At 59.3% G+C, this 21,848-nt stretch overlaps 1 protein-coding gene across 2 annotated transcripts; it reads right to left on the reverse strand.

Moving 5' to 3' along the window:
* LOC311176954 (bone morphogenetic protein 8A-like) lies at nt 1-20,418 on the reverse strand (the record flags this gene model as incomplete). 2 transcript variants are annotated; one of them, XM_084242614.1, is made up of 7 exons in its annotated part: nt 1-150; nt 1,276-1,386; nt 1,891-1,970; nt 2,667-2,861; nt 5,691-5,839; nt 6,243-6,432; nt 20,085-20,418. In XM_084242614.1, 7 exons carry the CDS (start codon nt 20,416-20,418, stop codon nt 1-3), a joined length of 1,209 nt encoding a protein of 402 aa, XP_084098740.1. The 2 variants fall into 2 exon arrangements, with proteins under 2 accessions (XP_084098740.1, XP_084098739.1); XM_084242613.1 differs by having other exon boundaries at nt 1,249-1,386.
* Between the last annotated feature and the right edge of the window lie 1,430 nt (nt 20,419-21,848).

Raw genomic sequence — 21,848 nt, forward strand, 5'->3', positions numbered from 1 at the left:
TCAGTGGCAGCCGCAGGCCTTGACCACCATGTTGCGGTGCTTGCGCAGGATGACATTGTTGCTGCTGTCGTAGTAGAGCACGGAAGTGGCGCTCAGCTTGGTGGGTGCGCAGCACGCTTTGGGCACCGTGTCCGGCTTCATCAGGTGCACCTGGCCAGGGAGGGGCAGTGGGCAGAGGCATGAGAGGCACGGCCTCCGCCCAGCATTCCCAGGTCCTGTCAACCGCGGGGTCTCCGGCCACTCACCCTCCAGCTCCAACTGCTACCTGCAGCCAGGGTGGTGCTGAAGGCACTTCTGCTCCCTGCCTTCCTGACCCTGCCTGCCCTGATGCCCCCAGGGCACAGCTGGGAACACTGCAACTCCCTGTGCCCCTCAGAGTTGGACCCTGCTGGTCCCCACAGGTGGACCCTCTGCCCGGGCCTGCACCTGATGGGCCTGAGCCCCGCCCTCTGGGTCCCTTGGCTGCTCTCTCTTCTCAGCTCCCGCAGCGCCCCAACTGTCTTGTCCACAGTCCTGTCTGTACCGTCGCCCCTCCAGAGTCTGAGCCAGTGACTGTTCAAGAACACCCCGAATTCTAGGTTTGCCTGGGCTGTTCAACACGATTATTCCTCCAAGCACTTCCCCACCCAGAACATGTTCTCAGGCAAGCTTCTTGTTGGGCAGAAGGACCTGAGGGCTCCAGGGCACATAAGGGCCCAGGGCCGCCTGGCTGCCTGCGAGGGTGATGGGACTTGACCTGTGCAGGGGCCCGTCCCTTCTCCAGAACAGCGTTCCCACCAGAGAGGGGCCTGAAGGCGAGAGCGGCTATTCCAGCCTCCAGAAAAATACCTGTCTGCGCCTTGGCAGGGGAGCTGCGGTGTAGACAGACTCCTCGCCAGGGTCCCATCCTGGGGGCCAGGTCCGCACGAGCCCTTGGGGAGGTAGAGATCCCCCACCACCCAGGGAACAGCTGAGCAGGACCCGGATGGAGCTGTGGTGGGGGTGTGCTGCCCTCTGACAGCGCAGCTGAGCCTGTGGAAGTCTGACCCCATGTGAGTGTTCCCCATGGGAGTGCCCGCGCGTGCACCTGCAGTGCCCCCAGGGGTGTGCCCCAGGGTGTGAGCGGTGTCCACGCTTGGGCCCACGGGGTCTGCCTGCCCAGTGTAGAGGTTTGTGTACAGGCAGGGAGGAGCCCATCAGAGAAAGCGCCCTGAGTCACAGGCGGCACCCCAGCTCACTGGGGGTCTCAGGAGCCCCCTCCTCGGCGACCCTCCCAGTCTGGCCCGTGGTACTGACCAGGGACTGCAGGATGGCGTGGTTGGTGGCGTTCATGCAGGAGTCCAGCGGGAAGGAGCACTCCCCCTCACAGTAGTAGGCCGAGTAGCCCTGGGGGGCGATGACCCAGTCCTGGGGGGAGCAGGAGGGCGGTGAGTCCCGACCCTGGGGCCCCTCCCTTTCCCCCAGTCCACTTCAGGGTCCCTGCCCCTCCGCACCTCGGGCCCGTGGCCCACCTCGGCCCTCCTGGGCGGTCTCCCTCCAGGCCCGACCTCCCCCGCGGGCCCCCAGCAGTCAGGGCCACGCGCTGTCCCTGCCGCCACCGTCGGGCTCCGAGTCCCTCCCCGCCCGCCCTCCGTGCCCAGGGCCTGCCGCTGCGCTCACAGGGAACGCACAGGCCACCGCCCGCCCCGCCCGGGCCCAGCTCTGAGGGGTCAGAGTCTCCATGGTCAGGATTGTGATGAAAAGCGCCTTCTCACTCTAAGAGCAGCGCCCCCGCCCTTCAGAAAACCTGGTTCGGGGAAAGGCATGAGAAAAGGAAAGAATCCCCCCATCCTCGCGCCTCCTGGAGAGACACCCTCGACCCTCCACCCTCGGGGGCTGTCCCTGAAGAGGGCAGGAGGCGCCAGAACGCACCAGCCAGCCGAGGTCCTGGAAGCTGACGTAGAGCTCGTGGCGCCGGCACACCTGCCGCCCCTCGGAGCCGGGCGCCTCATCTGCGGGGAGAAGGGGCGCGGGGTCTTCCTGGGGCTCCTGCTGTGCGCAGCGGCCAGGGGAGCACCAGGGCAGGGGACACCCTGCGCCACTTGGTCAGCAAATGAAGGGCGGGAAGTGACACCATTTGGGCTCCAGAACCTCCTCCCTGCGGTTTTGCGGGAAGCCGTCGGCTCCCCAAGGCGCTCAGCGCCCCCTAAGCGTCCCTGCTCTTAGCCCAGCTTCCCCTGGCTTCCAGACGGTGGGTCTCAAGACACCCCAACAAACAGCCCAGGGCACACTCAGACACCGGGGAGACCCCAGGATATCGGTGGCTCCGCCCTCGTCCCTCCGGGGCACCTCCTGGCCTCTCCCCCTCTCCTGCCGAGCCCACCCACAGGTCCAGGGGCCCACATTGAGGCCAACCGGGGGGCGACCCCCAGGAAGGGAAGGAGGACACGGGTGGGTCAGGCCCTTCCCTGACCCGAGGGCTCGGCCGCACACGGGTGACTGTGGCTCCCGCAGGCTCCTGGGGGGCCACCCGGGCTGCACCCCCGAGCAAGGGCGCCCGGTTCCCATGGAGACCTCCGGGGAGGGCCTGGGGGCCGGGGAGGGCCGAGGCCCAGAGGCTGAGGTGCCGCGGCCGCGCTCTACCGGCTGGAGATGGGCCAGGAGGGGCGGCTGGAGGGGGCCTGGCGGAGCCCAGCCCCGGCCCTCACCAAAGATCCCTGGGAGTTTGTTGGGGTGCGGCAGCTCGTTGGTTTTTTTCGGCAGCCTCCTCTTCAGGGGCCTCACAGCCCGAGGGGCCCGCCCGGGACCGGGGCTCGCCCTGAAAAAAGTGACCATGAAAGGCTGTTTGGAGCGCGGGGCCCGTCGCCCCTGCAGACCGGCCAGGCCAGGATCCACGCTGAGCCCTGAGACAGAGAGAGGAGAGGGCGGTCACTCGCGCTGCCCGCCCGGGGACGCAGCAGCCACCTCGGCCTCCCCGGGGAGACGGAGCCCCGCGCCCAGCCCGGCGCCCGCGGCGGTCCGAGGGAGGCCGGGAGGGGGCCTGAGCCGCTGGGGTGTGAGGGGTGGTCAGGGACCCTCCGCGGGGTCTTCACCGGAGGCTCAGCCGCTTCGCAGCGGCCTCGCGGGCCCTCCCTGCAGTGGCCTGAGCCCCCCCTGGACTGAGAAGCCCCAGAGGCCCCGGGGCTGGCCTGACCCTCCCTCGGGGGGCGCGGGCGGAGCCAGGCTCCCACGGTCTCAGGACCCCCAGGCGGGTCTGGGATGTTCCGGTGGGGTCTCCCCCGCTGACCCGAGCAGCTGCAGGATGAGCGGCCCTTGCTCTGCGAGGCCCCAGCAGCTCCCACGCGCCCCGGGGCCCCCAGAGGACGCCCGGGCCCTGGGTGGGGCCCCCTGACCAAAGCCCCAGAGCTGGGCCCCCCACACCTCATTCCAGAGCCACGTCTCCCCGGCAGAAAGGAAAGGCGGTGGGCAGGGACGGCAGTGGGGCCTCAGCCCCGACAAGGAGGCTGTGAAAATGGGGGTTCACCCCACTGCCGTGAAAAAACACACCGACACGCCCGGCCCAACCACAAAACTACCTTCCTCTGCCTCTGCGCGGCCTAAGCGGTTCCTGGCTTGTTCTTTATCACAGCAACACAGTGAACGCGGAAACGCTTTGGAGGAGACCTAGCCCTCATCAGCCCTGGCCTCTCCAGCACATCCTGTTCGCGTTTCTGGGGTGTGTTCAGGTCAGCTTAAATTTTTTTTTTTAAAGATTTATTTATTTATGCATAAAGAGCTGGGGCACGGGCCAGAAGTGTGGGGGGTGAGAGGATTCACCAGAGACAGACCGGGGAGCAGAACAGGCAGATTGACTGAAATACACTGCTGAGGGGAGCAGCAGGTGAGCCAGGAGAGGTCTGCTGCGCCATGTGGGTTGCTCCCTGGCCAGGGATAGATCTCAGGTTGCAGAGGCTGCGGACAGCTTCATAGGTTGCGTCTTAACCCCTTGCGCCACCAGGGAGGCCCCAGGTCAGCTTAAATTTTACACAAGTGTGAGCATAACAAAGACGTCTATAAGGGAGTCCCGGTGTTTTCACATCAACACCTTCATCCTCCTTAAAGCGTCAACTATGAATGTTTCACACACGCAGTCACACGGGGCAAAGCCAGTTTCAATGAACCCGGAGTTAGGACCCGGGGGCCCACGGGCGGGCGGCCAGGGGGTGCGCGCTGCCCCTCCAGGCCCTGTGCTCACCCCGAGACGCCAGCACAGCGGCAGCAACGCCAGCCACGCGGTTCTCAGGCCGGTCCTCACTCACGAATCGGAGCACACGAGACTCCTTTGAGCAGACCCCGCACAAAGTGCTGAAGTAACAGCTTCTCTCTAGACACTCAGGCTATTTCCCGGCTTCCACTCTAGAGACAAGAGCCACAGAACCGTCCTTTCCTGCGGAATCGTTTTAGACTAAACGCAGGACTGTGACGGCTAACTCACTTTTATGTTTCTCAAACACAGTGCCATCGCTCCGCTTCCCCTTGAGGGGCACACACGGCTCACACGGCACAATGTGTATGTGTGCACCCATGCTCACGCGTGCACTCCTGTACACGTGACACACACACGCGCGCTTGTTCCACAGCAGGGCGAGGAGGCGTCTCCATCACACGCTCCAAGCGGACAGCTGGACCCACCCCATCCTGCTCAAAGGTCAGCTCTGAACAGCGCTGCTTTAGACCCGTGTCCATGGGCCACAGGTGACTAAACAGGAATCCATCCAGGGCTAACCTTTGACCTCTGACATCACCAACACCTGCACCCGTCCCAGTGGAGGCTCCACTCAGGAGCATCCGACTGAGAGGAGATGTTGTTCCCGCAGGAGTTGATGCAGGAGGCCAGAGAGAAGCCTTTTGGGGGCCTGATCACAAGAAGAGTGGTCATATCCCAGTTGTGAGGAGGCAGAGCCATGAGACACGGAGGCCTGAGGCTCCAGGAGGCGGCACTGAGCTCCGGAGTGGGCAACACTGAGGTCCACCTTGCAGGGGACTGAAGTCCACACCTGGCTGACACTGGGCACGGCCTTGGGCAGGGCTGCCCTCCAGGCCTGAGTGCCCCGGGAGGCCCTGAAGAGCCCTGTCCACATGGGCCAGACTGTTGCTGGCTCTTTCTTGAGCAGCTGCATCTTCTGGACCAATGACAGGTAGACCAGCAGGGCAAGAAGTCCTGCGGGGCTCCTGAGCCAGGCCTGTGCCAGGGCTGGGAGCCCTTGGAGGCTCTCACAGGCCAGGAGCCTGATGAGGGTCCTTGGAAGCAGCTAGTCAAGGAGCCCAGTTTACAGAAGCAGAAGCTAAGGCCCAGTAAGAGCTGCAGAGCTGGGATCAATCCCAGGTCTCACTGACCACTTCTCACGCCTTGCCAAGAACAGAAACTCCCAATGGGGAAAGAAGGTTGCTCTGGAGAATAGAGGGATCACCCTTTTCTTGGGGAGGGAAAACATGGACTCAGTCTCTTAGCAACTCAAGCGCTGGTTCCGCAGGAGAGGAGGGGATCAGGCTGGTAGGGGCCTCTGCTGCCCCACATGGTGGGAGCCTTACCCCTTACTCACTGAGCACCCAAAGTGGAGAGGGGATTGCCACCCCAGGGCACAGCAGAGAAAGGTGTGGCCTCCAGGGCCAACGAGGGGGCTGCAGGGGCATCTGCAGCGCAGCCTGGAGGAACCCCCAGGAAGACGTGTGCTGCGACCCCCGAGGCTTACCATCCTCCGTTTCCACATAGAGGCGGAGTCCCAGGTCCTGGTTACGGTTCAGCAACCAGCGGTCGCTGGCTACTGTCACGTCCAACACCAGCCAGCCCTCGTCCCCAGCGTGGAGCGTCTGAAGATCCAAAAAGAACAAGTCAGACTCCCTGTGGACATGAAAGAACAATTAACTGGGGGCCAGCACAGCCGCCTCTGACTTTCCTGTGACCCGGGAGCCCCTGGGGCATCTCCCCTGCTAGATCTAGGCCAGGAGCCTGCTGTGCCTTATCTCACTGCATCTACCATACAAAGGGGTTACTGCGCCCAGGTGCAGATGGGGAAACTGAGGCCCAGGAACCCAGTGCCTTCCACAGTTCCATTGCCAGGGCAGGGGCTTGAAGCCAGAGCAGAATCTGGGCCCCTCCCCATGGTGCCAGGGCCCTGGGTCAAGCATCTCCTGTCTCTCAGGGGGTGCTCCCAGGGCACCCCCTTCTGTCCTCTGGGACATGTCCCCCCAGGGCCCACACACCCACAGAGTCTTGCCCAGGAGGAGGCGCTCAGGGCAGGCACCTGTTGGTCTGCTCCCTGACCACCTCGAACACGCTGACGTGGAGGGTCCCATTGAGTGGGTGGGTGCTGGGCAGCTTGTAAATCCGGAACTCAGCGGCTGTGACAGCCTCTCCCGCCGGGATCTGGGTCAGGTCGAAGAGGAACTCCTTCCAGTGGGGCGCCTGGTGGCCCAGCGTGCGGTCACGCTCCACTGCAAGGAAAGACAGGTTGGTGGTCACTCGCGGTGCTGCTGGGCTTGGCTCTGTGTGGGCAGAGCTGGGTGGGAGCCTGGGGCCTGGACAGCAGGGGCGCCTGCTCCTAGACTCTCTCCTCCGGGTGCTGAGGAGCTCCCTAGAGGCCCAGCAGTGAGGGGCCCAGCACAGAGCCTGGCACACGTGGGTGCCAGCAAGGGCTGCTTCCATTCCTGACAGGTAAGCGCCCAACCCAGAGCTCCATTTCAGCCCCCTGCTGGCTCTGGGACTCACAGGTGAGTCAGAAGATGGGCTTGTGCTCTGGGGAGACGGAAGTCTGACGGGGAGCGGGGGCTGGGTGGGGACACAGCCAAGCATTTTTAGTGGGGCTCTCCCAGAGGCTGTCCAGGTGGCTGGAGGTGGGGGAGAGGGTGCACTTGCAGACGCATGGGGCTTGACAGGGGTAGGGAATATTTCCACAACATCCAGGGAGAGGGTTGCCATGGAGGGACCGACCAGCATGAGCAAAGGCCTGGAGCTGAGGAATGGACGGCACAGGCAGGGAAAACAACTGCAGACACAGCAAAGTGTGAAAGGAGGAAGGAGGCCAGGAGGGAGACAGGGAAAGGACAGGCACAAGGTGGGAGTGATGCCCCTGGAGAGGCCCAGTCAGTGCTGGGGAAGGTGGACGGGCCCTTGGTGTGGTGGATCTGAGCAGGCTTCCAGGAGGAGGTGACATCTGATCTGGCTTTGAAGGATGGGATAGAGTATTGGGGGGAGGAGGAAGTGTGAAGGTGGCACTCTAGGCAGAGGGGACCTCGAATTCAGGTGTGGAGGTGTCATGCCACCCACAGATCAGCAGTGTGGGGTGTGGGGTGGGCGGGTCTGGCCGGGGCCCGACTGCAGAGGCTGGAAACCCAGCCCTGGAGGGGGTGCAGTGCCCCAGCCAGCGGGGCGCAGGGCCCCGGGCAGCAGAATGGTTTGGTTGGAGAATGGCTGGTGCCGCAGCCAGTGGAGCAGAACGGTTTGGTTGGAGAGTGGAGCCGAGGAAGGGCGGACGGGAGGCGAGGCCCAGGCTGGAGGGGGCACCCGAGCAGGTGGGTGCGGGGGCTGGGCTGACACGCAGGGCGAGAGTCCTGGGTTACAGAGCAAACCCCACGTTCCCTGCTGCCGGAAATGCCCAGGACAGTCTATTTAGGACCGTCTCGCTCTGTCCTCCTGTCACTCTCAAGCGCTAAAATCTGTGTTTCCGGAAAGCAGGGGTGGGTGCCGCCCTGCGCCTCCCCCAAAACCCTGCACTGAGATTTTAATTACACGTCTGTGAGTCTTTTAAAAAGTTCTCTCTCTGGCTACTGGGCTCAGTGACCACAAGTCATCCGCGGGTGGCCAGCGGATGTGGGAGCACTTCCTGTCCTCCAGGTGGGCCCCGGTCCAGGGATGGACGGGTAGGAGCTGTGCTGGCGGGTCAGCGGACAACACGCTTGGCTGCGGGACATGAGCTGCTCATCCCTGGGCAGGGAGGAGACACCCAACGGGCAGTGCCCCAGTGAGATGGACACCAAGGAGAAAGCCAGAATGTGTCAGTGGCCACGCGACGCAAGGGGGGTACCCCATGCGCAGGCAGAGTCAGAAGGCAGGCCTGGCCCTCTGCCCAGTGGTGTTCCACATAAATATCTATGCTGGTCCCCCCTCCCTACAGACGCCCGTCACAGAAGTTTTGTGGTTTAGCGCTCACACAGACCCCTCTCCATGGCCTGTGAGAATCCCTACTCTGCAGGATGAAACAGGTCCAGGCCGCGGCACAGAGCGTCAGGAAGGCCGCTCAGCCACACGTGCGCTGACCCCTCTCAAAGTGTCTTATCTGCTGGGGGGCTGTGGGTGGGTCCTGAGGCTCCCTGGGAACCTCTCCACTGACTTCAGTGGGCCCCGGGGCAAGGGACTAGCCAGCTGCCTGCTGCCTCCTCTCAGACTCCATGCCTGTGCCCCCTGCCTTGCTGAGCCGGGGAATCAAGAGGGCCTTGTGTAAATGACCCCACCCCAGGTCCAGACTTTGGTCCTGTGGGTTGGTGAGATGGCACACCACCCAGGAGTTCCAGCGCAGGAAACTGCCTACCCTGGCTGTTCCAGGCAAGCACCAGAGGGCGGGACATTTTTAGGAAAATGATGTCCATCAAAAATTGGTGAAAGAGAGCAACTACAGATAAAGAAAGCAACTACAGTCAGTGGAGAGGGTGGGAAGATAACACCTGTGGATTTGTAGTTTTTTTCTTCCAATGGCTATTGCTTTGAGTTAGGAAAGCTATTTCCCCAAAGCTGGATCGCTGAGAAAGCATTTCCTAAGCCCTCTAAGCTCTACCCCATGCCCTTGTTATGAGCAGCCCAATCCTACTTTAGCCAGAGAGAGAGTCCATCAGCTCCAAGAAGTCTGGCCAGTGATCAGGACTTTCGAGGCAGCCAGCAGGTATGTATTTCCCCTCCTGGCCCGGTCTCCTTGTCTGTGAACTAGGAGTAAGAACACTGTGCTCCTGTGCCATGTGCTGGTTATTCACAGAGCCATGTGAATATTCAGGCAGCGGCCTGAAAAGGGTGGCCAGACAAAGGGTGTTTCTGATTAGCCTGAATTGTAATCTCCTGATTTGTTCCATCAAATACCATCAGGGCCTCCCTGGTGGCACAGGGGTTAATGTCTTAGCACTATCAAACTATTGTCAGCCACTGCTGCACAAGTTCAATCCCCCACCAGGGAGCTGACCCACATGGCACAGCAGACCTCTCCCGTCTCACCCGCTGCTCCCCTCAGCAGTGTGTTTCAGTAGATCTGCCTGTTCTGCTCCCCACTCTGTCTCTGGTGAATCTTCTTACTCCCTGTACCTCTGATCTACACCCCAGTTCTTGTATGCACAAATAAATAAAATAAATTTTTTAAAAAAGATGTGATACCATCAGGGGTCATGGAATGCAAGCAAAGGGGAGACTTTGAATGATCCTTTTCTAAAATAAAGGGAGCCAGATACGGATGTCATTTCTATTGTAAGTGAAATGTAGAGGGTTATGGGCTCTAGAGTAATGGGGAAGATGCTTTTCACAGGGTGTTTGTATGTCCTTAGAGAAAGAAAAAGGTAAGAGCAGACAGAGCCTTCTCACCGTCAACGATAGGAATGCTGTGCAGATGGATTTGGCAATGTCCTTTTGCAACATCCTGGCAAAATTACCTATGAATTTATCCTTTGACTCAACAATCCCAAAAACACACTGACAAAAATATGAAAAGATACACACAAAGCTATTCATTGGGCACAGGGAACAGACAAAGTTCAATAAATGTTTATTTTCCACAAAACCATAAAAGCTGCCAAAAATGTTCAAACCCCAAACCACCTTCTCTCTGGGGAAAAAGCAAATGAATTTACTTTCTGAGTTGCCTTAATGTGGCTTCTGGGACAGTAATTATGATTCACCAACATGTGCTAATGGAACTCTAGACCTTCCCCTCCAGCTCCTGTTAAAACAACCTCCTGGTCTGTCTTTGGGAAGGGCCCAGTGTGGGCAGGAAGGGGCCTCCACCAGCCCTGGCCACTGTCCACATTCTGCCTTTCCAGGTGTGAGGCCCCTGCCTACCACTCAGTCACAGGCTAGACCTCCAGATGACACCCTGCAGCCACTAGCCTCACACCAATGGCTTCAGCTTTTCTTGTGTCCTCGACACAATGTAGAAGTGGAATCACCCCAAAAGGACCTAAATTGGCCATGTTTCTAAACAAAAAGCAAGAATGTGAAAGGCACCTCTGACATCCTTCCCACCTCAAACCCTTCCAAGCCTTGTAGGGTCCATGCATGAAACTAGGTGAGGCTCTGGGGCCCAGGCCCTGAGCTGGACCTGCCCGTCCGAGTGGCCTCCTGGGCCTTCTGGCTGCCAACACCCTCCCCCAGGCCTTACTCAAAGCCGCTCTCTCTTGGGTGGGCCCATCCCACCAAGTCTAAGGCTCCCGTCCTCTCAGTCCAGTGGCAGAAGCCCTTCCTGCTCCCCTGACCCATACACAGCAGCCTGTTGGGCTCCCTGTCCCTGGCTCATCTCCCTTTGGACAGTGAGCAGTTTGAGGGACCAAACAGGAGGCTCTCAGTGGCCTGCTCGTCAAACCCCCAACGTTCAGGGTGGGGGGCAGAGTCAGGAAACCAGGCCCTTCTTTCCAAGGGCTCCTTGTCCCCAGCCGGCAGCTCAGCATCTGGCCTCTGTGGCCCTGGGCGGGGCACCACATGGGGCTGGGGTGGCTTCCACGTCACCGCATGTCTCTATCAGAAGCACCGTGTTCTCGCTCGGCTAGGACTGCCCTCCTCTTGCGGCCGGGCCCTGGGGTGGACAGGCTGGGCCTGTCTGGCTAGTCCGGCCGGTGACAGAGCCGAGGGCCCCGCGCAGGCCCGGAACAAGCTGGTCTCTATGCGGTGCGGCCCACGAGAAGCCACAGCACTGACCACCATGGACGCTGCTCCCTGAGGGCCTGCTCATGCCCAGAAATCTCAGTGCTGCCGAGAGAAGGCCCAGGCTTCCTTTCTGGGGTATTTTTAGTCACTTCTCATCACGGGCTTTTTTCAAGCGTGGTTTCCATAAATGGCTCCGCGCTCATAATGACTGGCCCAGGCCTCAGACGGCTTCAGACCCCGAATTAAAAGGGAACACCCGCACACTCCACCACATCAAACCCGCCATGGCCAAAAACAGACCCAAGGAGCTGTGAGCAAGAAGGATGCAATTCCCCGGCTCAAGCCGGGAGTTTTCCAGAGAGATGTGGCCAGGTGACACATCCTGTGCCCGTGGAGAGCGGGGTCCCCTGAGGAGGGGGCTGGGTGTGCCTCCCCGTCCTGTGCCTCAGCCCTGGAGCATCCCCATCAGGGGCACGTCTTTTGGTCAGAGCTGGAGGCACCTTGGGGGAGCCCTGCCCAGATGAGAGCCCCAGGCCCAGAAGGGGCAGAGACGCCAGGGGTCCCATATCGGGTCTTTCGGACTTGAGGTCATGGAGGGCGAGAGACCCTAGACTTCATCCCGGGGCAATGCTGCGTGGGGATGGGAGGCTGTCACAGGTTCTTCTGTCCACAGGTGGCCGAGAATACACGGGGCAGGGCCCTGCGGAGATTTGGGGATCCAGGGGAGGGAGGCCCTGCCCAGTCTGGCCTGCTTCTGTCCCACCTGACCAGGCCCAGCGTCTTCCCTGGCTCTCCATGCTCCCTGCCTCCTGCCACACTTCTCTTTCCTTCAGCTTAGCCCTTGTGGCTGAGCACCTGCCAGGCAGGGGCTGGGGGGTGTGCTGGGATGGGGGTGCCATGAAGACTCAGGTTTTGTCCTGTTCTCGGGGCTTTTCATGGCTTTTCTGGAAGAATAGGAAAGAGGAGTCAGACAGGGCCCCAAACCAGACAGGCACAAGGGTTTAGAAACCTAAGAGAAATCAACACACTGAAGGAAGAAGGTTCTCACATATAGGATGGCTTGAGGAGGAGGGGTCAGAGAACACTTTTCCAGAAAACTCTTTTGACAACAGTGGAAGGATTCGGACAGGCACACACAGGCAAAGGCACAGAAGTGGGAAATCCCATGCAGCTCCCATTTTACAAGCGCTGAGTGTGTCAGGAGCAGTGCTGGGCCCAGCACTTTGCTCTGTATGCAGTATTTCCCCAGTTGTATTAGTTATCTCTTGCTGCATAACAAATTACTCAAATGCAGCAGCTTAAAACAACAGCCACTTACTATTTCAGTTTCAGAGGTTCAGGAACCAGGAGTTTAGCTGGGTGGGTTTGGCTCAGGGTGTCCTGTGAGGTGACAGTCAAGCTATCAGCTGGGGCTATGGTCTCTGCAGACCTGCCTGGGACTAACAGATCTACTCCTAAGCTCACTCACGTGGCTGCCGGCAGCAGGGTTCAGGTCCACACCCCTGAGCTCCACAGGACTGTGCACAACAGGACTCCCCGCAGAATGAGCAACCTGGTGAGGGGAGGGCTGGGGCTTCAGTCTTTTTTTATAACCTGATCTTGGAAGTGCCATGTCATCACCATTGTCATATTCTAATGGTCACACCAGCCACTGGCACAGTGTGGGTGGGGACTCCACAGGGTGTGGATCCCCAGAGGCAGGGATCATTGCGAGTCATCCAGAAGGCTGGCAACCGCAGTACCCCATGAAAGAGGCTTTATTCACCCCATCTGATGGACAAGAAAACTGAAAATGAAGGAAGTTAACTGACTGGGTGAGGTGACAACCAGAAGCATTTAGAGTTTGGCATGTCTGTCTCCAGAGTGTACCTTCTCTCTCCTCATGCTGTGAAGGGAACCCTGTGTGGTTCATGCTGGTGCTGCATGCCAGGCTGGGGGAACTTTGTTTCCATTCTACATGAATGGAAGGGACACACAGCAGGTCCTGAGCAGGGGAAGCTGGAGTTCCATGAACAGGTCAGGACTTTTCACCTCCATGCCTCCCTTCTGCCTGAACACCTTCTCTTCTCACCTCCTTCTCCTAAATTCTACTCTTCTTCCAAGGTCCAGCACATAAGTCACGTCCTCCTAAGCCTTCTCTGTCCCCCAGTCTGAAGGTTACTCTTCCCTTTCTTCCAACTTTGTTTTGGTCTCCCACAAAATGAAAGAGGGGCCTTGTTTATATTTGGAAGGGCTGAACCTTCATGCTCATACCCGTGAAGTGGGTGAATGGCCACCCATTTTGTGATCATTTTCTAATGAGTGGTCTGTGGACCTACCTTTCCCACTACCTTTGTAGCTCTTGGGCTGGAGCTGTGCCTTCATGACACCCCCAGATAACAGGAGGGGACACAGCACATATGAGGTGTGCAGTGCCTCGGCTAAGGAATGGCCATGCTGCGCCAGCCAGCGCTTCCCAGGCCATGTCTGACCACCTTCAGCTCCCCAGAACCCTTCCCTGTATGCAGAGCCCCAGGCTGTTCAGAAGGAAAGTTTGCTGCTCGGGGAACTGGGTCACAGTTAAAAGAAATAACTGTGTTTTCACTTCAGGTTCTTGCCACTAACTAGGTGGCCTTTAAAAAAAGAAAAGCTAATATTTCTTGAATATTTACCAGGCAGTTTCAGCACTAGATTACCTCACACAATACTCATAGCCATACTACAAGGGAGGAACTATATTTTCTCCCTCATTTTACAGCTGAGGAAACAGAGGCACAGAGCATTATATAATTTACACAACACTGACACAGTCACAACAAAGGCCATTCCACCTGGACGGGTGCTCTGGGCTGATGGGCCTTCGGAGTTGTCCCTCCTCGAGGCAAGGGGCCTGGATATTCATATCCCTGTGAGCCAGTCACTGGATGTGAGGAATCCCCAGGGAGGGTGCTTTGTCAAGGGCCCAAGGTCCTTGAGAAGGACTCAGCTGTTAGTATCCCACCCTCCAGAGATGGAGGGTTCTGAGGCATCCACTACAAAGGGTAAGGGGTGGAACGTGGACCTGTGCCCAGGCTGCCTGATCCTGGACCTGCACTGTCACCGCTGAACAGCAGGTGGCTAAGTGAACGAGCGAGAAGGGGCAGTGTGCAGACAAACACTGCAGGCCCTCCTTCATGAAGCTGGCTCCCATTTAATGAGCATGCCAAGCATTTGCTATTTTTAAATACCTGAAGCCATTTAAGAGTTGCACTACAATGCAGCTATTATCCTGATTTTAAAGGTGAGGAAGCGGAGGTGCAGAGACTTGAAGTAACCTGTCTAACATCTCACAGCTCTCAGTGGCTGACCCAAGACAAAAGCCTGGTGCCCTATTTCAGAATAATTAACCAGGGCTGACCCTCCTGCTGCTGTGATTGGTCCTCCAGTCCTCTCCTGTGGATCCCAGTGCCCATTCTCTGCCAGACTTGAATTCCTCCTCTGACAACTGGGGCAATGGCCAACATTTACTCCTGAAGGTGAGAGGCACTGAGGAGGTGGGGGCAAGGAGCAGGCGGCCATCAGGGATTCCCCATGCACACCATCCTGGGGACCAGACAAGTCCACTGGAGAAAAACAACTCCATTGGAGAACTCCGTTGGAGAAAAAGAACCTACATTCAACCCTTGGAAGGAAAAAAGCCTTTAGAAACCATCAACAAATGAAAAGGACACCTACCGAATGGGAGAAAATATCTGCAAACCACATAAAGGATTAGTATGCAAGATATATAGAAGAACTTTCATACAACTCAACAACACAATCCAACTAAAAAACTCCAGGGCCTCCCCTGGTGGTGCAGGTGGTTGAATGCAGCGCTGCGAAGCTGTCCGCAGCCTCTGCAGTGCAAGTTTGATCCCGGCTGGCAGGCAAGGGTCCCACATGGTGCAGCAGACCTCTCCTGTCTCGCCCGCTGCTCCCCTCAGCAGTGTACTTCAGTCAGTCTGCCTGTTCTGTTCCCCGCTCCGTCTCTGGTGAATCCTCTCACCCTCCTGCGTGTCTGACCTGTATCCCGGTTCTTGTATATATGAATAAATAAATCTTTAAAAAACTCCAGAGGCACTACAGAGACATTTTTCAAAAGACAAGAGATAGCAAGTGCAGACAGGGTGTGCAGAAAAGAAAATCCTTGTACAGTGTTGGGGGAATGTAAATTGGTGCAGCCACTGTGGAAATCAATACAGAGGCTCCTCAAAAAGTTGAAAATAAAACTACCATAGGCTCCAGCAGTCCCACCTCTGGGTATCTACTCAAAGGAAACGAAGAGGGCCTGCCAAAGAGACCCCTGCACTGCCCTGTTCACTGCCACATCCTTCACAATAGCTGGGCTGTGGAAACCACCTAAGAGCCCTCTGCTATGAGAGGAGAAAAGGGGCCTTCCTGGTAGCCTACGGGTTAAGTCTCAGCACTATCATCACGATGGCCCACCCCTACAGCGTGAGTCCATTGGCCTGAGTTTGATCCCTGGCCAGGGAGCTACCCACATGGTGCAGCAGACCTTGCCTTTCTCACCCCCTGCTCCTTTCAGCAGTGTATTTCAGTTCCTCTGCCTGTTCTGTTCCCCACTCTGTCTTTGGTGAATCCTCTCACCCCCCACACCTCTGTCCTGTACTCCAGCTCTTATATGCATAAATAAATAAGTAAAATCTTAAAAAAAAAAGAAAGAAAGAAAGAGATAAAGGAAGGAAGGAAGGAAGGAAGGAAGGAAGGAAGGAAGGAAGGAAGGAAGGAAGGAAGGAAGGAAGGAAGGAAGGAGAGAGAGAGAGAGAGAGAAAGAGAGAGAGAAAGAGAGAAAGAGAGAAAGAAAGAAAGAAAGAAAGAAAGAAAGAAAGAAAGAAAGAAAGAAAGAAAGAAAGAAAGAAAGAAAGAAAGAAAGAAAGAAAGGAAAAGAAAAGAAAGAAAAGAAAGAAAAGAAAGAGAAAAGTGATAGTATCCTCAAGGGAATGTTATTCAGTCAAGAGAAAGCAGGACACTCCACCATTTGTGACAACACGCATGGCCCTAAGGGCACATGCTAAGAGTGTCTCCAGAAAGGCAAATTTTGCACAGTATCACTAACATGTGATTTCTAAAAATTAAGCTTACAGAAACAGAGAGTAGAAAAATGGTTTCCAGGGACAATGGGGTGCGGGAAGTAGGGAGAGATTGATGAAAGGGTTGATGAAAAGGGTTGATGAAAAGCAAACTTCAGCTATGAAATGAATAAGATCCCCTCATATTATATATTTCTAAACACATAGCCTGAATTGTGTATAATGAACTTACATAACACTATTTTCTTAAAATGAACAAGCGTTATTTCTATAAATTTCTGAAACTAAGACATTTTAAAAGTTAGATCCCGGGCCTCCCTGGTGGCACAAGGGGTTAAGACACAACCTATGAAGCAATCTGCAGCCTCTGCAGCACGAGTTCGATCCTGGCTGGCCAGGGAGCAACGCACATGGCCCGGCAGCCCTCTCCTGTCTTGACCGCTGCTCCTTTCAACAGTGTACTTTGGTCAATCTGCTTGTTCTGTTCCCTACTCTGTCTCTGGTGAATCCTCTCACCCCCTGCACCTCTGGCCTGTACCCCAGCTCTTGTATGCATAAATAAATAAATCTTTGGAAAAAAAAAAGTTAGATCCCCACTCTACAACACACTCACCACAGCCCAGTTCCTGCGCTCACTGCACCTGAGGCAGGCCAGGCCCCGGCCGGGCGGAGACAGCTTCTGTGCAGAAGAGCAGAAGAGGGACAGCAGGGAGAGGACCGCTGTGTGGCTGTGGGAAAATCGCCTAACTTCTCTGAAGCCTGCCCTCCTCTTTTCAAACCAAGACATGACAGTCGTGAGATACCCACAGAGGGACAGACAAGAAGGTTCTAGGCATGTGGTCATCACTGGTGCGATCTCCCGCAACAGCCCCACGGGTGGTACCGTGATGTCTCTGTTTTACGGAGGAGGAAACTGAGGCTCCCAGCGCTGCACTGCAAAGTCCAGCTGACACTCAGAGGAGGCGGCCGAGTCAGGATGTGGATCCTGCCTGTCCCAGGTCAGACCCGGCCCCCATGGCCGTCCCTCCTAGTCTCAGGTGGGGGTTCGCAGTCTGCGCCTCTTGACAACCGCCTCAGGGCCCATGTTTATCACGTGTCTCTCCCAGGAGGTCAGCGCTGAGAGGCAGGGACTTGTTTCATTCGCTCTCACACCCCAGGAACCAGGACTGCGCCTGGCACGGAGCAGGCACCACACAAGTCTCTGAGATGAATTCAGGGGGAAGTGAAAGATCTCCCTCCTAGAGACACAGGACGTTGGGGCACACGGCAGGAAAGCGTCACCACTTCTAGGGCCCGGGGCTGAGCAGAACCGGACCAGATCCCTGCTCCCACCCAGCCCCGCCGCCCCCAACCCGACCGCCTCCCTTCACCAACACTCCTGTCCTCGGCCACCGAGGCCGCAGGGGTGCATTAGTCTGGTTTGGAGCAGGGCAGGAGGCTTCATCCTGTCTGCGGCGCTGCCTGTGCCTCGGTTTCTCAGTATGGAAGTGGGGCTACCTGCTACCTTGAGGGCGGCCAAGGGAGCCAAGCGTCTACAAGGCTGCGATGGACAGACAGGTCAGGCAGGGCCATGGGCTCTGATCACGGGCCTGGCCCCCAACACAGGCTTCGTCAGTCAAGACAGACTCCTTAAGGCATCTGCTCAGATGAGGCTGGGGGCCTGCGAGAGGCCCTCAGCCTCTGGGTCCCGCAGGATGCCAGGGTCAGTCAGGGGCCTGGCAGGCACTGGGCCTGGCGTCTCAGGGTGAGGCCGAGAGGAGAGGTGGAGCTGGACTCGACAGGTGTGGGAGCCGGGGCGTGGGCGCTGCTCCAGCCGCGCTGCTATTAGACTCTGGGGACGCAGGGGCCTGGGGCCTGGCCTCCAAACAAGGAAAGAATCCTGGGAGGTGTCTGATCCTCCCCACACGGCCGAGGTAATCACCGGTTAAACCTACGTCTACTGAGAGATCTAGTCCGGCAATTAGTGCATCAGAACAAGGAAGGCCCTCTGACAGCTGGCTGGGCCGCCCACAGACCCGGCCTCCACGAACAAAGATCTGCTTGTTAATCCCACAGCGTCTCAGGCCTTAGGTCTTAATGAAACACGCAGAGACAGCGTGGGAAGAAGCTGGGACTTGGAATCCACGGCCCCGATGGTGCCATGGAGGTGCTGTGGGGCCCCGAGCTGCCGTTTAACCTCTCTGAGCCCATGGAAAGGAGCTGGCAAATCAGCTTCACGGTTTACTGCATGGATGAAACAGGACTTAGAAGACTGTGAGCTTCAAAGCTAGTTTCATTCTCAAAATAGGCAGAAACACCTTTTGGTTGACTTTTAAAATCTGCTTCTGGCCTTCACATGTATTTAGGGCGGTGGGGATTTCCCACCACAGCCACACCCAGACTGGGCAGCAGCTGGGAGGGAAGGGGTCAGCAGTGACCAGGCCCAGGTTCACCCTAGAAGGACGGGGGCTGGCTTCCTGCTCCTCTCCCTCCATTAATCACCACAGCAACTCTGAGGATGCCCCATTGACAAGGAGGGACCTGGGTTCAGAGAGGGTGAGGGACCTGCCTAAGGCTGCACAGCAGAGGCTGGGGGGAACCAGCTGAGCAAAGGGTGCTGCTCCATCCACAGTGGCAGCTCCACCAGGGCTGCATGTCTTGACCCAGAAGATACTGGGGGAAGCAGGAGGCGGCTGCTTCTGATGGGTGGGCCCCTGGGGGCATCCTTGGAGTGACCACATCTGGGGTTCTGCATCCAGTGATCCTGAACCTGGGTCAGCCTGTCCTGAGGACAGTGCTCCAGCCCTCAGTCCACATATGGTCTCCTCTGTCCCCAGCCCCACCCTGTCCTCTAACCAGGAAGGCAACCTCCAGAACCCACAGATCTAAGGCCTGTGCCTGGCACTGGGCTCCCACCACTGACCTGGCTCCTGCTGCTGGCTCCCCCACCCCCGCCCACCACCAGCTCTGGGTTGGAGGGACAGAAGACTCCTCAGCTGTTCCATCTTCCTGCCCTATTGGTGAGCAGCAAGTATTAATAGTTGAGGACCCCACAACACCCGCGGCTGCTCTGTCCCCGGGGTTCCTCTGCCCAGACCCTCTGAAGCTCTCTCCGCCCTGAAAGCCTGTCCTCCAGGAGCAGAAATGTTGCCTCCTGAGCACTGGATGGAGGGCCGAGCAAGCTGGGTCTCTCCTGGCTCGACCAGGTAGAGGCTGAGCTATCCTGGGAGTGGCGCTGCCTCTCTGAGCCTTGCTGTCCTCCCCGGGGAGATGTCCTCCCCTGTCCTCCAGGGTTGCTAGGGGCGGAGCGGGATGGTGCAGGGGACGGGCGGCTGGTGGCCTTGGCAAAGGTGCCTCCCGTGCTCAGCCCACAGCTCTCCTCACCTCAGGGGCTGCAGTCCCTGGGGCCCCTGGGCCTGCCCGTGCATGGTGTCCGCCCAGCCCACACCCCTGCCCCTGCCCCTCACTGGCCACGGACAGGAGGCAAAGCGCATGGGCAGCAAATATTCATGACTAGATGAAAGAATTTGATAACGGAGTTTGGGAACTTGAAGGGGAAATCGCTCCAGGATCTGGAGGAACATTTCTGCCATGAGGAAAAGCTGGGCTCTGCCTGGGGAAACATGTAGGAGGGTCCAAGCTGCCCAGGAGCCACGCCACGGGCCCGGACACGCTCTCCATGCCACGCCACGGCCCGGGCGCGGCCCAGGTGACAGCAGAGCAGAGCCCGCCCAGCAGCGCCCAGTCTGCTTCAGGCCCCCGCGCCCCGGCCCAGCCGGCTCCAGGCCCAGGCTCCGGTGCAGGGAGGCGGCTGCTGGGCTCGGGACCTCTGGCTTCTCCTGCCGGCTCCATCCCGCGAACTTTGGCACTGTCCGCGGCGCCGCCCTTGTCGCAGCCACAGCTCCAGGCCGCTGAGTACTGGCCTCTCCCCAGGCCCGGCCGGCTCCCCGCTGCCCAGTCACCCCACATCACGCGATGCTCACCCTGGGGTGCGCGTGGGGCGGGGCGCAGGTATGCGCCCCCGGACCCACCTTCCTGCCTTGGCCGCGCTCATCCGCAGCCCAGCCCCCCAGATCCTCAGACCTCGGCGCCCCGACCCGGCGGGTCCCGCTCCCTGCGGCGGGTCCCCCTCCCAGGGGGGTGCCAGGGGCCCAGGGGCGCGAGGGGCGCGGGACGGCGCGGGGGTCGCCCGGCCCCCCGGGGCTCGACGGCCGCGCGGGACTCACCCATGTTGACGAAGCTCATGACCAGGTCGGCGCGGCCCAGGCGGCGCTCGAGGGGGCCGCCGTCCTCGCCGTCGCCGCCGGCCATGGCGTGGTACAGGTCCAGCATGAAGAGCGGCGCGGACGCGGGCAGCCGGGCGGCGGCGGGGGGCGCGCGGGGCCGGGGCCGCCCGGGCAGCCCGAGCACCGCCAGGATCTCGCGCTGCATGTCGCGGCGCTCGCGCGCGCCCAGGCGCCGGGGCGGACACCCGGGCGGGGGGCGCGGGCCGGGGCCGCCGCCGCTCAGCGCGCACAGCGCCAGGCCCAGCAGCCAGAGCGGGCCGGGGCGCGCGGCCATGGCGGGCGGGACCGGGCCGGGCGCTGCCCCGCGCGCATCCGCTCCGCGGCGGGGCGGGGGCCGCGACGCCCCGACGGCGGCCGGCGGTCCGGGCCCGGCCGGGGGGAGGCGACGGGCGGCTGCCGCGGGCGCAGCGCGGTCCTGGGGTCGCGGCTCCGCACCTGTCGCGGCTCCGGGCCGGGCGGACGCGGGCGGGGCTGCCCTCGGGGCCGGCGCCCCGGGCGGGTCTGTCTGTCCCGCCGAGAGGGCGGCCGCGCGGCCGGGGCGCGGGGAAGCTCCCGCTGCCCTCGCGGAGGAGCGGACGGACAAGTGCGGCCCCGCTGGACTGGCCGTCGGTGGCCGCTGTCCGCCGCCCTTCGGGCCCGCGCCCGCCGTCGGGTTCCGCCCCCTCCGGCCCGACCCACGGGGCGCAGGGGCGGGGCCTAGGCCGAGAACCGACGCCCCGCCAGAGGTGGCCTCAACCCTGCCGCTCGACCGCCTGGTGGATGGGTCGGGGGAGAGGACCGGGGCCCAGCCGTCTGGGTCGGCAGGGTTGTCTCCGTCTCCCCTTCCAGGCACTGGCCGCGCAGTGTGGGGGGCCTGAGGACCCCAGGGTATTGGCATTTTATGAGGAAAGCAAGAACCTGCTCGCTCGTGAGATGAATCCTTGAGCGCCCTAGCTGGGCAGGGATCTGGAGTCTCGGCTCCCACCAAGATGCTGCGCCTTGGTGCGTGGAGTGTCTCCAAAAACCTAGAAGGGCTCCGAGGGCGCCAACGTGCCTGGAGACTGAGACACATTCCTCTCCCAGGCCCAGGTTCCCTGCCACTGCAGGTGTTTGCTGCTGTCCCGAAACCTTCCCCTCTGTCCCGTGTGTGCAGTGCTGTCGCTGCTCAGTCGCGCTCACCCAAGTGATCCAGCTGCTTCAGGGGCCCTCGCAGTTAACACTGCGGGCCCAGGCACTGATCCAGCTCCTTGGGAGAAATGCACAGGCCTTCAGCAGCATCAAGGAGCCCTGGGGCCTTGCCTCACCCAAGGAACCACCTGCATCTCATCACATCCCTCAGCGGAGCTCTTCCTGGGAACTCCTGATTGACTCAGCCCCTTTCTCACTCTCTGCCCTTCCTAGACAATCTCTGACTGCCTTTATTCATTTATGATTAAGACGCTGCACTCGCAGGAAGTGACAACCAGACTGGGCTGGAAGGCTGAGAGGAATTGGACTGGGAGGACAGGAAAGGTCAGTGGGCGTGTTCCTGGCAGAGGAAAGAGCATGTGTCGAGGGCCTGAGAATTGGGGACATTAATAAGGACAGGTGACAATTTGCACTTGCCGTGTGCAGAGCATGTTCTCTGTGTGTTCTGTATCAATTCTTTAATGGTCGTGAATTGTTAAGGGGTAAATATTATTTAGCACCCTACTCCCCTTAAACAGGTAAGGAGACTAAGCCACA

This window comes from Talpa europaea (genome assembly GCF_964194135.1).
Source record: "Talpa europaea genome assembly, chromosome: 9".
NCBI classification, from domain to species: Eukaryota; Metazoa; Chordata; class Mammalia; order Eulipotyphla; family Talpidae; genus Talpa; species Talpa europaea.